Source organism: Atractosteus spatula, chromosome 3 (genome assembly GCF_055471065.1).
Source record: "Atractosteus spatula isolate fAtrSpa1 chromosome 3, fAtrSpa1.hap1, whole genome shotgun sequence".
NCBI classification, from domain to species: Eukaryota; Metazoa; Chordata; class Actinopteri; order Semionotiformes; family Lepisosteidae; genus Atractosteus; species Atractosteus spatula.
The window spans coordinates 70,154,407-70,170,682 of NC_142708.1; the positions used below are offsets into that span (position 1 = coordinate 70,154,407).

At 47.7% G+C, this 16,276-nt stretch overlaps 1 protein-coding gene, 1 non-coding gene and 1 pseudogene across 2 annotated transcripts; all 3 read right to left on the reverse strand.

Annotated features, from left to right (window-relative positions):
* Positions 1-1,004: 1,004 nt before the first annotated feature.
* Positions 1,005-5,323, reverse strand: LOC148838560 (C-reactive protein-like; annotated as a pseudogene).
* Positions 5,216-5,289, reverse strand: trnan-guu (transfer RNA asparagine (anticodon GUU)). The gene has a single exon. It is a non-coding gene; the product is annotated as a tRNA-Asn (tRNA).
* Positions 5,324-6,070: 747 nt separating the features above from the next.
* her8a (hairy-related 8a) lies at positions 6,071-12,644 on the reverse strand. Its single transcript, XM_088911429.1, has 4 exons — positions 12,415-12,644; positions 10,315-10,410; positions 9,166-9,244; positions 6,071-8,523 (listed from the first exon to the last, which is right to left on the reverse strand). Exons 1-4 carry the CDS (start codon positions 12,475-12,477, stop codon positions 8,021-8,023), a joined length of 741 nt encoding a protein of 246 aa, XP_088767555.1. The 5' UTR covers positions 12,478-12,644; the 3' UTR covers positions 6,071-8,020.
* Between the last annotated feature and the right edge of the window lie 3,632 nt (positions 12,645-16,276).

Genomic DNA, 16,276 nt, shown 5'->3' on the forward strand with positions numbered 1-16,276 from the left:
GTTACGGGCTTTGAAAGGGTGTGTAAAAATGCGCTGGAATATACAGCCCAGCCAGTCCGTTTGCTAGGACTGTAAAATCTGTAATATGATAGAGTTTCAATCTTTATTTTTTTCCGTTTGAGGCGTCTAGTGGTTAATCGACACTTCTTGGATGTTTATTTCTTTGCTTACATCGACTTTGTGATATAGGCTTCACACACTGTGCGTTTCCTTTTCGATTGATAAACTTGATAAACCACCCTAGTGAAATAATAACGAAACAGCAAGACGAAATATTTTCTGCCGGCGGTTTCCACAGAATAATTTTGAAAAAAGCGATTTTTTTGACACTGGACATTGTAAACATTGTAAAATTTTGTAAAACATTATGTAATCTCTTACACAAATATCAATAAATTACTGTGGTAATTTTTTACTTGCGTGAAACTTTTGTTGTTACTGTTTTCGATGTCACTTTGGGTTGAATGTTTTCATAATGGGTATGTAGCATCCGGGGACAGATGTCTCACCAAGTTTTATTTAAGGATTTCTCCAAGATGCTGCATGTACACACCGACGCTTACATTCAAAGAACACAAACTCAATAGTCAGGATATGTGCACTTAATCATTTTATTGGGCTGCAGGAAACAAAATCAGTTACAGGCTGACCTAAAAGATAAAGAGTACAGATTTATTTAAAAAAAACTCGACTGTTGAATCGGTTGAACGATATGTTTTTTGTCACAGCATAGGCTGAAAGCTCCAGATTTGTGATAAGCAATGAACCTAAAACGGTCGTAAACTCTAAGTCAGCAAGGTCTGTCAAATCACAATGTCCCCATTCACTAAAGGAAAAACAATTACCGGATATTTTCTTTCCTGAGCTTGCGGTATGTACAGCAGGTGACAGCGGGCGTGTGCGTGAGAGAGACTGATCCTTGTGCGGCTCAGGCTGTATGTATCCGCGTGTGGGGGCCTGAGGTTGTCCCACAGGCGACAAGCCCTCGCCAAAACGAAACGCGGTCAAACTGAATTTTCCTCCACGGCCTTTAAGTCCCCAGAGGTCCACCGCTGCCTTTCTTCGTAGCAGGAGCTCAAACTGGGCTCCAGGTTCTGGTCTTCCTTGAGAATCACGAAGCCGAACGAGGCGAAACGCAACGCCCGCCAGTTCAACACGTTTCCCCGGCACGAAGGAGGACCCGTCCTTGACGGCCGCGATCTCGCACGGAAACAGCACGTAGTCTCACATCTGCACGTCCGCGATCTGGCCGACGAAGGATGGAGAAACCGCCCCCCGCAGGCGTCCTGATCCTGACCCAACACGATGCTGGGTCGAGCCTCAGTGGTCAGGCCGCGGTGTACCCCTTTACCCGTTGGCCCACACCTGCGTGACGCCGCTGCTCGTCTCCCAGGTCACACACAGGTGATTCCACTCGGACAGGGGCTTGTCCCCGGCCACCGCCGTGAAATTCACAAGGCCGTGGCCGACAACACGCCCAGCCCGTCTTCTGTGATCATGAAAGAGTTGTGTGAGGTGGCTGTGGCTAAGGAGAATATCGTGCGGCGAGGGAGGTCAGACAAGAACCGCAGGCAGACGGTACAGGCGTACAGACTGCCTTCCTCCTCCGGAAACAGCTTCACATACGCCGTGTTTGAGTGCTCGGGGAAAATGAAAACTTTTCCCGACAGATCTGCAGGAGAGCCGATATACAGATATGGTTACAGATATGCAATATTCCACCTTTTCGCCTCTAAACAGCATCGATTCCCTTTTTGAAAAATAAAAACGATTGTCAGAATCGTTTTCCCTAAACACCTCGAAGAGTTAAAAGCCCTATTAATCCATTTAGATCTTTGTTTTTCTAAACTGATCTTAATAAAAAGGTTCAGGTGGGGAGCTGCGTCAGCATGCGTAGGCTGCAAAGGAACACGTAATAGGTTTATTCCAGGCTGAAAAAGAGAAGAAAGAAAACACAACGTTTCTTCAGCTTCTTCTGCTCACACCTGAAGAAGGCTCCACGGCCGAAACGTTGTGTTCTCTTTCTTCTTTTTTTCAGCAGGGAATAAACCTATTACATGTTCCTTAACAAAAAAGTGCCCGGTCAAATGCTAGGCTCCCTGCCCGAGCGATTTATTTCACTAAGAGTCGACAATTAGCTGGACCGAAACACCAATCCGTTCTAGAGACATCACCCCCGGCGCAGGAGCGAACGGCGTCGTTAAGCACTGGCTCAGTACTGCGCAGAGTGCGAGCAGGTGGCACAGACACGCTTGAACCAGGAACCTTCTCCTGAACAGGCAGTATGAAAGCGCCGTATCATTAACTTCATGTTTCGAGAAAGGCAAAAAATAGCTTTAAAGCAAAGTTTCAATTACGTGTCTTAGTAAAACAACAACAACAACCTTACGGTCCCTTTATTCTCTTTGTCTTAGTGACCGGATACAACTAAAAATGTAGGAAGGTTTTTGGAGACTCCGACAACCCTCTTCCACGTCCGCTGTGGAGATGTGGGACCCCCTCACACGCCAGAGTGTGTCACCCAGCAACCAGCACCAAGAAACAACGAGAACTCTCAACCGGTCAAGAGTCGTCACTGCCTCAGCTGAACAGGAAAGGAAGAGGGAGAGAAAGCTGGGGAGACAGCGAAGCGGGGGGCGAGTAGGGGCAGAAAGGGATGACGGGAAGGGCATCCATTCTCATAAACCTTCTTTCGCGCCCAGAGCGGCGGAGAGGAGCAGTATTAAAGGCAGTCTGTCCATGTCTGTGTTCCGGCAGTGAATCCGTCTGCGGCTGCTGTCCACACGGCTGCACACTGCTGTCCAGACGGGTCAACGAGTGCAGGGAATCCTGTCAGCAACGCAACGCCTCTAGAAAACCAATTGGCTGGCATGTGTCATATTCAGCCTTTTGGGTAATAAACCAAAACAGAGATTCGCCATTGTTCGCCTCTTCGTGTTATCACAGGCGATATCAGCGGTATAACTGGGGTCATTGGCGACCAAAGGTGTTTCCGTCACGGAACCATATTCTCCAAGCTGGTGACTTCGTGGAAAATTCAAAGATTTCTTTCTCTGCGGTTAACAAGAAAGTGCTTTTTTTCCATATTGTAATTATTAACTGATTACTATAGTTAATAATTAACTATACTAAAAACTAATGTTTATCTTCATGTTATCTTATCGTTTTCCGACACGGGTTCCTCGGCTTAGTAAAGCCGACATTTTTTCTGCTTCGCCCAGCTTGTCTCCCGAGCGGTGAGCGGAGGTCGAGACCGAAGTTCCTACAACCACTTACAGAAGAGCCGGGGTTACGCGTGGTTGAGCAGCTCAAGACGCCGAATAAGGGCTGGATTCCCTTGGGGTTGTGGGTTTCAAGCCGGTTGCTTCTACCAAAGTTTAGAAAACGTTGCTTCGAAATCCTTCGACCGTAATTAAGCCGAGCTTGTTATAAACAATACAAGCAAGCTTATCGCAGGCGATAAAGAAAGCTGTAATTCAATTCAATTCAATTCAAGGTGCCTTATTAGCATGACCGATGGGTACAATCAGTGTTGCCAAAGCAAATAAAAGTAATGATATTTACATTAAACAAAACAAAAAATAAAAGTAAAATAACATCTACAGACATATACAACAAATACATATTATAAAATATTGACATATACTGTAGGCGGCTGGAGCATTATTGGGAGACAGGCTCCCTGTTTCTCAGGCTGTGACAGGAGATCACATACTGGGCTGCCAGTTCAACTGAGTTCCCTCCTCCCTCTCCCAGTAAGACTGTATCTCAGTCTGTACAGTTGCTGTCGACCTCGCTCTGCCAAGTTAAACCAGCTCTCTAATTCCCATTTCGGTTTCACTCTATATTACTAGAGATGTGCATTTTCTCTATCAATACCTGCTAAAGGAGAAACTGTGATTTCGCGGTGCACGCTTCACGGCAACTGCATTATTGTGTGATCCGGTTTCATCAAGGTGTTGAGCCGAGGTCTCTCGAGGAAAGCTACAAGACAGCACGGGACCGCACCTGTAATTCAGGAAATGTCGTTATTTTCTCGAGTCTTGCCGCGGCTGTGTCAGAGACAGACGCACCGCACGGTGTGCGTGAATCGCAACTGTTTCGTTCTCGTAACTCTTAACAGGTTGTCGCTTTGTTGTGGTTCTCGGTTTTATCTGATCTTTGTTGTTTTTCGTCCTAGCCCAGGCCTGTTCTGCAGCGGAGCTGTTAAGGTATACCAGGTAAAAAAAAAAGTGTTGTCTTCAAAAACCATACGCTATCGAAAGCTCTGCTTTATATATATATATATCATGAAATGTCATTTGCCAAACCGCTTTACATGACTCTGTGTCGCGGGAAGCCGGAGCCTACCCAACGAGCGCAAGGCAGGGCACACCCTGGACGGGGCGCCAGTCCATCACACGCGAGTGCCAGCCAATCATACATGGGGACAATCCGGAGACCACGGTTAAGGCCGAGGGGGGGAATTTGGCCCGGACACCGGGATACCTCCCTACTCTTATGGAGAAACGCCCAGGGATCTTTAATGACCACTGAGAGTCAGGACCCCGGTTTAACGTCTCATCCGAAAGACGGCGCTTTATATATGTCAACCCGAAATCACAGCGACCGAGAGGCTGAGCAGGTATTCAAGGTCTCTTCTATGCCGCGGAGGCTGAAGAGCCGAAGGGAGGAGTTCAGCTGGCCCAGCTGGTCGAGCTCGTTAAGAGCGGAGTTGGAATGGAAACCCGGAGTCAAGCCTGCCCGCACGGACCAGGCCTGGGGTGAGGCTCTAGAGATGGGGTACGCAACCCTGCACCCCAGATCCTGGGCACCAGAGAGCCTGTGTTTAGCGAGCTGTAGTGGTCAACCTTATCTGCGAGGTCTACGGGTTAAAAAGGGGGTCCGTCTGGTTGTAGGGGGGTCTGGGGGTTTACAGGGGGACCGCTGGGGGAGGGAATCTGTCACACTTTCTGTCACTTGTTATGGTCCTTATGTTGCTTGTTCAATCCCCCCAAAAAATTGGAAACAAAAAATGAGAGAGACGGGATGGCGATGTTCGATTCCTGCGGTGCGTTTGGACAGCCAAACATCTGAATTGTGCCTTTTTAAGGTTGGCCTTATGACGGAGTTAGTCGTGTCTGTTTATGGAGGTGATAATTGATTATATTGATAAATGGTCACCCTTACAGCATAAAAGCCCGAAGATGACACCTTGTAGTAAAAGGCGACCTTGCGTCCCTGGGTGGGCTCGAACCACCAACCTTTCGGTTAACAGCCGAACGCGCTAACCGATTGCGCCACAGAGACCTACAGGTACCTGGACACGATCTTGCGTGGACATGGCGCGTATACAACGATGTTTTCTCATTCTACTTATCGATACTAGAAGTGTTGATGCTATGAGCAGTTCTAATTATAGCAGTGGAGGTTGTTCTTCAAATTACCTTTGAACAGATATCTCCAATGACATCGTAGTGGCCATTTTCTCAAAGCTTCCAGCAGGGGGCGCTGATGGATTTGGTTTTTCTTTTCTCAGTCTGATTGCGCCAACGGGGAGATTCCCCGTGGCCGTGGCGGGGAAAGTAACCGTGACGATGAGGTCAGCAGATTGAAAAGTCTGTGATGGTTTTTGTGGACATGCTGCAGGGGCTTTTTATTTAACTCCGTGTTAGTAAGAATGTCGACATGGTTTGACAAAGGACTCAAGCTGCCCCGAGTCACGTCAGCGTGCGAGGGGAGAGTGGTTTCCTAACGCAGCGCTTGACACGCGCGCTTTAAGCCTGCGTTAAACCCTCCAGTGGCCTATCGTCCGCGCGGAAATGACGGCTTGTCCTCGTGAAAACAGCAACACCTGTGTAGCAAAACAGCGCGCGTCTTCGCTCCGACAGCAGGATGTTTGTACATCTGCTCTGAATATTTTTGCTATAGTTATGCGGACGCAAAGGTTGGGTTTTCTCCTCCTGCTTGTTCAGCTTGTTCTGGTGGACACGCAGCTATTTATACTTGCGTTAAACAAAGCCACAACCAAGACGTTAATATTCTAATGAGCAGTTGACTCGAGGTAAAGAACAAACCACGGCGGTTTAACTAGTGTGTTCACTTTTTATTTGATTAAATATATAAAAAAATGTACATTTGAATATTATTAACGACGGGACGTGGCATTGACAGTAATTATCTGGGTATGAATGCTGTACAAGAAAATATTGAACAACATATTTAAGCAGTTAAGCAATTATACTATCTCGCTTATAATTACTAATCCGTACATTTTGCCTTACAGTAATGCTACATGTGTTAGAGGTACTGACGCTCCACGAGCTGTTTCGGTAATAAAGTGTATTACACGCCTTAAAGTTGCCATTCTGAAGTGTCACTAACAATAAAGAGCACAATGCACCTCTCTCTCTGCATTTACGTCTCTCTTGTTTCATTAAAACCTGCTACAGATCTGTCACTTCAATATGAAGGGCTGGAGTTCAGGTCCCTAGTTGAGGAAAACATTTTTTTTTCTCAAAACAAATTGTATAAAACTCTTCTGAAACACTCGACCAAAACACACGGTTCAGTCTTGTGATCCTTCAAGCAAAACTTTCACAATATACCCTTTTTTAAAAATTGGCTTGTCAGAAGAGAAATGATTTTTTTTCTATTCAGAAATTCCGATTTTTATGCAACACATATTCTACTAACAACAGCAGCTACTACTACTACATCCTATTCGTGGCTCTGGAATGAAAGCTCCACACACTCATTTATAAAAATAAAAAAAGACAGTTGAGATGCAAAGAGTAAAACTGCAAACATCCATAGTTTACAAGTCACTTCATTAGAAGTAAAACAACACAAATATAGTATACCAGGCAATTTCACCACAGGGAACAAGCATCACAAAAACAGCCTGCAATTATTCCCATTTCATTTGCAGCATATCTGTACTGTATCTGTAATGGTCCTGATCAGTGCTCAATCCTTTAATATCATACGCAATGGGTGGTGAATGTTAGCAATAGTCAGACTCTGGTCCTGAACAGTTTCAGTTCTCCAGGTTTCCTGTTTATTTTCCACTGCTCAGAGGTTAAAGCTTTGAAATAGCATAGCCAGCTAATCAGGAAACGAGTTCAAATATGAATGAACGAGCTGTATGCAGAGTTGGAGATGGAAACTCAAGAAAAACACCATCAGGAGTCACTTACAGCTCTTTCTTCCTGTTGATGATCAGTGGAACTCCAAACCTCAGGAGAGAACAGATCAATTTGTCTGTCCCTGAGGTTTAAAAGAGCAGTGTAACACCACAGATCTCCTGTCTTGCTCCAGGTATTAGCCAACAAGGGTTTGTGAAACGTAGGCCACGTCAGTCCAACATTCATCCAGTTAAGCCATTCAGAGTTGTAGTGGAAGACGTTGGTAAAAGAAAAGCCCCTGTAGTTCTCCAGAAGCAGGAAAAGGGAGCCTGCAGCTTCGACTGGTGTAGATCTACAAAAACAGAATTCTGAGACCGAGAGGAAAACAAATCCCACAGTAGCTGTCCTTGGTCCCAGAGTACCACAGTCCAACCAGAATATTAGCTCATTCCTTACTTTTTAAAGACCTAGAGTAGACACTTGTCCTGGAAGGCCATTGGATGAGTATACATGCTTTCCTTAACAAAACTTGCTTAGATTATCCTACCAAAGAGGGTGATGTGGTTAGCAGTGTGGGAATTAATGGTTAAAATTATGACCTATGTGCCTGATGGGCAGGTGCTCTTCTGGACCAGGACGGCCCATCTACCCTCTTCAACACTCCCCCCTGCTGGATTCTGTTTATCGGGTTTTTTGAGAAATGTCAAGCTGGAGAAAAGTCAAGCCTTTTGCAATTGTCTAAAACGGCCCGATGAAGAGGTTAATTGGTTCGGTTAGGTAAGGAAGAGATCGGGTAAAATAAAACCCCTAAAATCTGTCCCCTCCCTTGGAAAACCTCCAGATGTCTGCTCGTGCCTTAGCAATTGTTTGGGGGAATTATTGCCACTGGTTGATCTGTGGAGCTGTGGTTTGTTCTACCATGGTCTCCACATGGAGGGGTCGCTGCCTGGGAGGGGCAGAGCCCTGTGGGGGCTGGGTAGTGGCAAACCGGGGGAGGAGGGCGCCGTCTCCCCACTGCCGCCACTGCCCTCCGGCGCCTCGGGCTGGCACACTGTAGCGGGGGACGGCGGGCGGCTGGGTTTGCGGTGGTGGTGCTGGCGCTGTGCCCCAGGGGCATGCGCCAGGGGGGATGGGGAAGGAAGGTGCGCAGGTCGAGGCTGGTATGCCGGGGAGGATGGTGCCAGGATGGGCGCGTGGTGGGCACCGCCGGGGCTGGCAGCGCCGCCGACGCACGCCGCCAGAGACCCGGCCTCTCCAGTGATGCGTGGCAGCGACTTGAGGAGATGGTTGAGGAGGCGCGCGCCCACGTTCTTGTCCATCCCCGGGCAGCTGAGAAGCAAGTTGTGCACCTCGTGCATGCACTGGATGTAGCCGCTGCTGTAGCGCTGCCGGGACTCGAACCCTGGTTTTCCACCACCTGCAGGCCAGACCAGAAGAGCTGTATGAGCCAACATCCATCATTGTTGGTCTCTGTGTAAAAACCATCACTCTACTGTCCCTGGACTCCTCTTTGTGCTTCAGTCTGGATCATATTCATGGTTAATGATTCAGCCTGTCACTCTGGTGTCTTTCACCACACATGTAGAAAGGCTGCATCCAAAGTAGCAATCGCCTTCAACATGGACTGCCACCTCTCACGGCTCTTTGTGGGGAAAAAAGAGCAGCACCTGATTCTGAGCTCGATTAATCTAGACCCTGGAAGTCTGAATATTTGCAGAATGGCTGAACACGTCAGACACCAGCTCTTCTGTAATGTTAAGGTCTCAGTCACTAGCTCTCAGGACTGCTGAACACGCACACTGCCAAAACTGAAAGATATTCACCCGCAGCTCTCAGTTCTTCTTGGGAGTTTAGGTCTTGTGGATCAGCAGGCAGGAGTGGGAGAAGAATGAGAAGAAACAGCACCTCAGGATTCTGCAAGTCACTGTCCTTTGATTCCGCATGGGCCATGTGGCTGGCCACTGCTCAGCATGCCAGCAGACCCATTCTCTATCGCTGGGTGACACTGTTCAGAGGCATCGTCAGTCACAGTCACTGTGCCCAGTCTGGTATCACTTACCGCTGGCCTGTCTCCTCTGCAGACCCTCCATGTGCTGCACTGTGATCTCCAGGACGTCAGCCTTCTCCAGCTTGGACTGCTGCAAGGCAGTACACAGAGAAACAGGTAGGGGGCGTTAGGGAACAGCTACAAACTTGCCATCTACTCCCTGCCTCCTGTTGCTACAGGGAAGTGGGCGACTTTATTGAGCAACTTTATTGAGTCAATTAACCAGCCTAATGCTGATATTTCCTTCCTGCTGCTGATGTTTGCAGCAATTGCATATGCATAAATCCAGGGGGTAGCCATTCTGTAAAGGAGAGAAATAAATCTCTAGGGGGGTTCACAGCGGCACAGCTGTACTTCTGCACGTAAAATTGATTATGATGACCATAAGGATTGAAATAGTTACCTCGCACTAAAAATCTGTGAATGCACTCAATATGTTGTACAGCAGCTTACATCTTCTAAAAATCAGAAAGTATGGCCTATATTAATAAATACATATAAGGACAGAAATCCACTATTGCAATATCAATATTTTATTTCTAAATGGAATAAAATGCTAAGGAGATCCTGAGATCATTTTTGGTTAATATTATGGGTTTATAGTGTACAGTGTGCACAGTGCTGGTGATTGTACAGTACAGTGTGCACAGTGATATTGATTGTATTGCACAGTGTGCACAGTGCTGGTGATTGTACAGTACAGTGTGCACAGTGATATTGATTGTATTGCACAGTGTGCACAGTGCTGGAGATTGTATTGCACAGCGTGCACAGTGCTGGAGATTGTACATTAGAGTGTGCACAGTGCTGGAGATTGTACAGTACAACGTGCACAGTGCTGGTGATTGTACATTAGAGTGTGAATAGTGCTGGTGATTGTACAGTACAATACAGCTGGCATTTCTACAATACAGTGTGCAAAGTGCTGGCAATTGTATTGCACAGTGTGCACAGTGCTGGCAATTGTACAGTACAGCGTGCACCATGCTGGTGATTGTACAGTATAGTGTGCACAGTGCTATTGATTGTATTGCACAGTGTGCACAGTGCTGGTCATTGTACACAGTGTGCACAGTGAAATTGATTGTATTGCTGGTCATTGTACAGTACAGTGTCCACAGTGTTGGCAATTGTATTACAGTGTCCAGTGTCCTGACTCACATCCAGGTTATAGGCATCCACCATAATGCCCTTGAGCTGCTCCAAACTGCTGTTGATTCTTTCCCGACGTCTTTTCTCAATCAGAGGCTTCCTCAGCTGTGTATAAAGTAAAAAAAAATCACAACATTGTAAGAACTAAAAAGGTCTTGCTTGTTGAAAGACCCTTGTTGTTGTTACTATCGAATTTTATCACTAGAGATTATCTGCTGATTTAGTTCCAAGTATTGTTTCCAGAATCTTACATGGACATCAACTGAAGACAAAACTGTGCTGAAAGCAACACAATCTGGACAGTGGACAGTCTATCTGATGGATAGTACAACTACCGGTGAGCATGGCTGCCATGAAGGAAAAGGAATTATGTTTTGTCTCCTAATTACCAGAAAATTAGGAGCAGTGTGGTGGCTCTGTGGCCAAGGATCTGTGGCTGGAAGGTTACTGGCTCGTATCTCGTGGCTGGCAGAGGAATCCTACTCCGTTGGGCCCCTGATCAAGGCCCTTAACCCCAGCTGCTCCAGGAGTGCCGTATAAATGGCTGACCCTGCGCTCTGACCCCAAGCTTCTCTCTGCCTGTCTGTGTGTCTCACGGAGAGCAAGCTGGGGTCTGCGAAAAGACAAATTCCTAATACAAGAAATTGTATATGGCCAATAAAAAGAACTTATCTTATTATGAGATAGTACTGTAATTGTGTTGTAATTAGGAGAGAGCAGTGATCACTTGACTGTATGAACAACCTGTTACATTGTGCACTGAGGGCATTTAGCAGCTACCCAGAGCTCAGCTAGAACTGCGAGTTTAGTGTTGGTGGCAGTGTCCAGCACTGCCTTTCCGCTGGGGGTTGGTCATCTAATGAAGTGTTAGATTTTCTTCCTCGTGTGAACACGAGTGTAACCACGAGGACACTCACACTTCTCCTTAAACAGGAACGAGTGTGCCCTGCAATCGTTTCCACCGCTTTAACCTGCAGGTCAACTCCTGATAATTGTGCTCCCACGCGATTAGCACGTGAAGTACGCGAGAATGTACCATCTCCTGATTACTGGATAATCTGCTATCTCGTCATTACGACATGTAGTATTTTGCAACAACAAGATAATCGCCTGGTAATTACGAGATAGCACGTTTCCGTGTGCAATTTCACCATGCACTGCTGGAATAACCGCACAGCTCAATGGCAACTTTTGTCTAACTCAATAATGCCTTGTTCAACACTGTCTCTTAATCACTAAAACACATCGTCGCTTTGTCGAATGTTTAACCTAATTCAGTTATCAGATCACTAGATTACTTGGGTTTTAGCTCAGTTTAATTCAGCGGTCTCTGCTGTTCTCGGGGTTAGGGGTGAGGAAGGCGTAATTCTATCACTAGTCACTAATCACAAGTATTCGGGAAAAGGGGCCCAACTGCCCAGTTGCACAAGGAGAACAACTCCCTGTACCACGCCATCGGTACACGCCGTCTATATATTTCATTTGCAACATGTCCTTGTTTTTTAAACGAGCTTCCTCTTCTGACTGCGTGGTCTCCGTTCTCCGACAATATTGAGACTGCCTCATGAACGCCCGCCGAGCGAAGGTTCATTTCAGGAGACGCCTCGCTGGTTATCTGTGAAGAGAAGCGCTCAAACCGCAGCCTTTTCGTAATTCCAGGAACTGGAGTTTCACACCCGTAAGCAAACGGCGACCCGCTTCATGGTGCCGTGCTGACTAATGCCCTGCCAGACGGAATCATTCTGCTGACTCATGTCCAAAACTATGAAAAACACGCGTGTGAGAGGCAGCGAGTGAAGGAGTCGAGGCTTTTTTTCTTAGAACCCGAAGTAATTTTTATGAACAGACTGGTGTTTATGAACGGGAAAAAAAGGTGATATCTCCCTGCACGATGGGGCGCCTTAATGTCTTTCGTTCCGATTACATATTTGAGAAAACCGGCAGGATTCGCTTGAAAGGCGGTATCTTTCGTGTGGAAACAACAGGTGTGCGTGCTTTGCTTAAGTGGCTGTTCCCCCCAAAAAACAGGCCCCTGCGGTCGAAGTCCAGTTTCCCTTGGATTTTGGCCGATACCAAAGCTGGTGTAATTAAAAGGTCTTTCTTTCTTACCTTTCTTTCTTCTTTGGCGCTGTAATTCCTGTCGGAAGACGTCTCCACATTGGAAGCGGTCATGTTGTTTGCGTATTTACGTGTGGCTTCCCACGCGTGCACGACTGTGGAAAATGTACGGGTGAGCAGTAAGGAGTTTCCGTCTCTTCCCGAGTGACCGCAGTGCCCTCGCACAAGCGCTGCCGGGGAGCCCGAGAGTTGCGCGTTTGGTGCGCTTTTCGCAGTGTTGAATGCGGCTCACACACTGGCTACATATAACAGCCCCCCACCCCCACACTGCCCTTCTTCGGGGTCCTGAATTTGCATGACAATGTGTGGGTCCGGGCTTCCACGCACTTTCCCACAGTCTCGACCCGGCCGCTGGAAGAGGGGAGTGAGAGGAGAGAGAGGAGGCAGAGTGGGGAGAACAGGATAGAGGAAGAGAGAAGGAGCGGCGAGGGAAAAAAAGGGAGAGGAAGAGGAGGCAGGAGACGCAGCCGAGTGCCGACGGGCTGGGAGGACGGGAGACACAAGGAGAAAGGATAGGCGCAGAGAGAGGAGCGGAGTGTGGGAGCGGGGGCGCGCGTGTTCCTCGTTTCCAGCTCCTCTGAGCGCGCGGCGGTCAAGGCGCTCTCCCCAGCCGAGACTTCCGGGGCGCGTGAAGGGCCCCATCCGCCTCGACCGCGATACCGTGTAGCCCGTCCTCCCAGTCCAGCCTTCACCCCTGTTTAGCTCCAGCCTTGTTCGTGCCCGCCTCTTGAGGCGCAGGGCCGAGGCTGCGGGCGATGCGGTTCATATCACCTGCCGGCATGTTTTCTCATACTTTCTTCATAACAGTAGCTTTGAAGCTCTAATAGTACCTATTAGATGGCAGATGGAAATTGTCTGTCCTATTAATAATAATAAAAAATATTCCAATGGAACCGCTACTCCGGTAGTTATTTCAGAGCTGAGAAGGAGAAAGAGCGGTGCGTCTGTGAGGCTGGCAGTTGATCATCCTGTGTGGGGGGCTGTATTAAAACGGAGAAAATGACCCGATAAAGATGGTATCTTCTTAAAGAGGATCTTTCCACCTAACATCTTAAAATACCTTTTTTTTCCAAAGCTGGGTGACTTTTTTTTCAAACCTAAAAGTTCCTAAAGTTGTTGTCGTGTCTCCATGCCGACTGTGCAGACTTTCATGTGGTGAATTCGTGTGTCTCTCCGTGCGTGTCGGTGAATATCTAGATGTATGTGTTATCTCCAATTATCATCACTCATATATCACTCACACCACTTAGCCCCAGACCTGGGCGGAAGGAAGAGGCAGAACCGTTATAGAGGCTTTGGCGCAAGACTTTGATACAAGTTCCGAGAAAGATCGAGACTTGTTCGAAAGCTTCCGCAAGTGCCAGACCGACGCGAAAAGCGATTTGATTTGAGGACGAAAGGAAAGAAAAAACAAAAACAAAAACCACGGAATGCGTCCAGTCGATAAGCGCACGTTCACTAGGAATGACAACAGCCGAGAATTGGGCGTTTTAAAAGGCATGTATCGAGTCTTGACGGTTCCGATTGATTTGGCTCAACCCGCCTGGCTGAGGGCTGCCCTCCTGCCCCCAGGACGCGGAGCCTGGGACTGAGGAGTGACCGCAGAGGTGGACACGGGGTGGAGGAGAGACGCGCGAGGGAGAGAAGGGGGTCACGCGCAGTATTTGAATTGCTGTCGGTTGAGGCTGCTGGACCCCGGCCGTTGACGCCCCTTCCCGAACTTTCGCTGTAAAGCTCTGTTCATATAGCGCGTTTCAGCCCAAAGGCTGCCGTGGCGCTTGGCGTGGAAGAGGGGACTCGCTTCTTCCCACCACCGGGCGGACACGCGTGGCAGCCATTGTGCCCCCCCCGGCGGCTCCAATACACAGCCGATCAAGCGGTCAAGTGAGAAGTGATTTCAGCAGAGTTAACACTTTCTCTTGCGAACAGGGCCGAGCAGTCAGATCCTCATCCGAGAGACGCCCACACCAGCCTGTCCTCGGTGACCGTGCTCGGACGTCGGCGTGGAAACTTTACTTCAGTCGTAGGTGTACCGTGTGCCTCCTCTCGGGGGTAATTTCACCGTGTTTTTATATCCCTAGAACTCTGAAAGTAAACGCCACTAATGGGATGCAGACAAGTGTGTAGGAGCCTAAATAATTCCAGTAACGAGCCATTGTCTCTCTATTGTCACATTCCCCATCCCCCCCGACACACACACACGCCTTATTCCTTAAGAAAAAATCTCTACAACAATACTATCCTCTCCTGAAGCGGCGTGGGAGCTCTGCCCCTATTGTCACCGGCGCGGACACACTCCAGCGAAGCGCGGAGATCTCTTTTCCCTCGTCCGGCCTTAATGACACGCCATCCAGGGAACAATGGGTAGGGCGCTAAGGGCTTAATAAGGGGACCTTAAATAACTTAAATCCGAATTAGCCGAGTTTCCCGAAGGAGGGGGAGTGGGGAGTGGGGAGTGGGCGGGTGCTCTTACGAGAACGCGCCCAGACCCTGTCAGGCGTGCCCGCGGCGGCAAGGCGGGTGCGCGCTTCGCAGGTACGAAGAGAGAGGAGCGGTGGGGCTGTGGCCGCGATCGTGTGCACCGGCCTCTCAGATCTGACTTCTGCTATGTTCAGGAGCAGAGCCACAGTACCGGAAAGGGGGTGTTTTTACAGTCGAATAAAACGCGAGACAAGCGAATTATCCAAACCAAAATGTTATCTAAATATCACTTGCGCACGTCGTGACTCCTAGCCCTTCGCTATGGTGGGGATAGGGGCAGTTGGGGGGGGCGAAGGCAACGAGAATAGACCTTGATGCCGAGGTCTGTGACCCCGCTATCAAGCTCTCATTGAGATGTAAATACATGCATTCTCTCTCTCCCTCTCACACAGGCACATGTCACTGCCGCACCTTCACACAATAGATACACAGCACACACACAACAGCGCATTTCCTCCTGGTCTCCGCCAGACATGGGATCCTTACAATGCAGTGATCTCAGTTGCATATCTACACCTGGTACAACTGAAGAAGGCTCCACGGCCGAAATGTTGTGTTTTCTTTCTTCCCTTATATTAACATATGCGGCCTACGCAAACTGATGCAGTTAGCTACATCTTCAATTGATGCATCGTCATGCAATATATGCAATATATGAACATCTTCAATATATGCATATATACATATTGTTATGAAGTGAATGTAGAAATAATCGGGACACCTGGCTAGTGTCAACATTTCCAGCTTCAAAGTTTGCGGAGAGAGCGTCAGTGATCAGAGTGATCATAAAATTGACCTTTAGTTTACTTTAGTCAATTAAGTTCTGGGTAAATGATTAAGTGTAAATTAACAGTCCAGGAACAGGGGATAAAACAGGGAGCCAGAGAAAGAGAGAGGGAGGAGAGAGGGTAAAGGAAGAGGAAAATGAAGATATCGAAGGCAAGAGCTCTTTATTTAGAGCAGTCAGAAACACCAGATTGGAGCGAAGTATTTCAACCTTATTAAGTGAGCTTGCAATTCTGGTGCTGTTAGAAACTTGGATTACCTGTGTAAAGAACCTCACAGTTAAAACAGCCTCTCCTGGGTGCATTTTTAGAATAGAATAGGCTCTCATTCACTTTGTGGCATCCAGGTTTGCAGAGAGAGAGATTTAACCGCAAGTTGTATTCTGTTTAGTTTAGAAGGCAGCTTATCTCTTCTTTTGGCCTTTGTAGGCGTTATTTTGAGTGAAATTTGTAGCAGTCTGAGGTTTTTCTGGGTGGTTAGGATGTAAGGCCTCTGGGAAGCCTAATTTAAAAGTTTCTACACAGTGTAACGTCTTGTATGGTTGTGTTGTGTGTAGTTTACTATGTGTATTGTCTTTGTAAATAAA

Coding starts and splice junctions, on each gene's coding strand:
- her8a (XM_088911429.1), bottom strand. CDS start 12,477: ATGACCGCTTCCAATGTGGAGACGTCTTCCGACAGGAATTACAGCGCC. Junction 9,245..10,314: donor TGGATGCCTATAACCTGGAT/GTGAGTCAGGAC, acceptor ACTGCCTTGCAG/CAGTCCAAGCTGGAGAAGGC. Junction 8,524..9,165: donor GCAGAGGAGACAGGCCAGCG/GTAAGTGATACC, acceptor TCTGGCCTGCAG/GTGGTGGAAAACCAGGGTTC.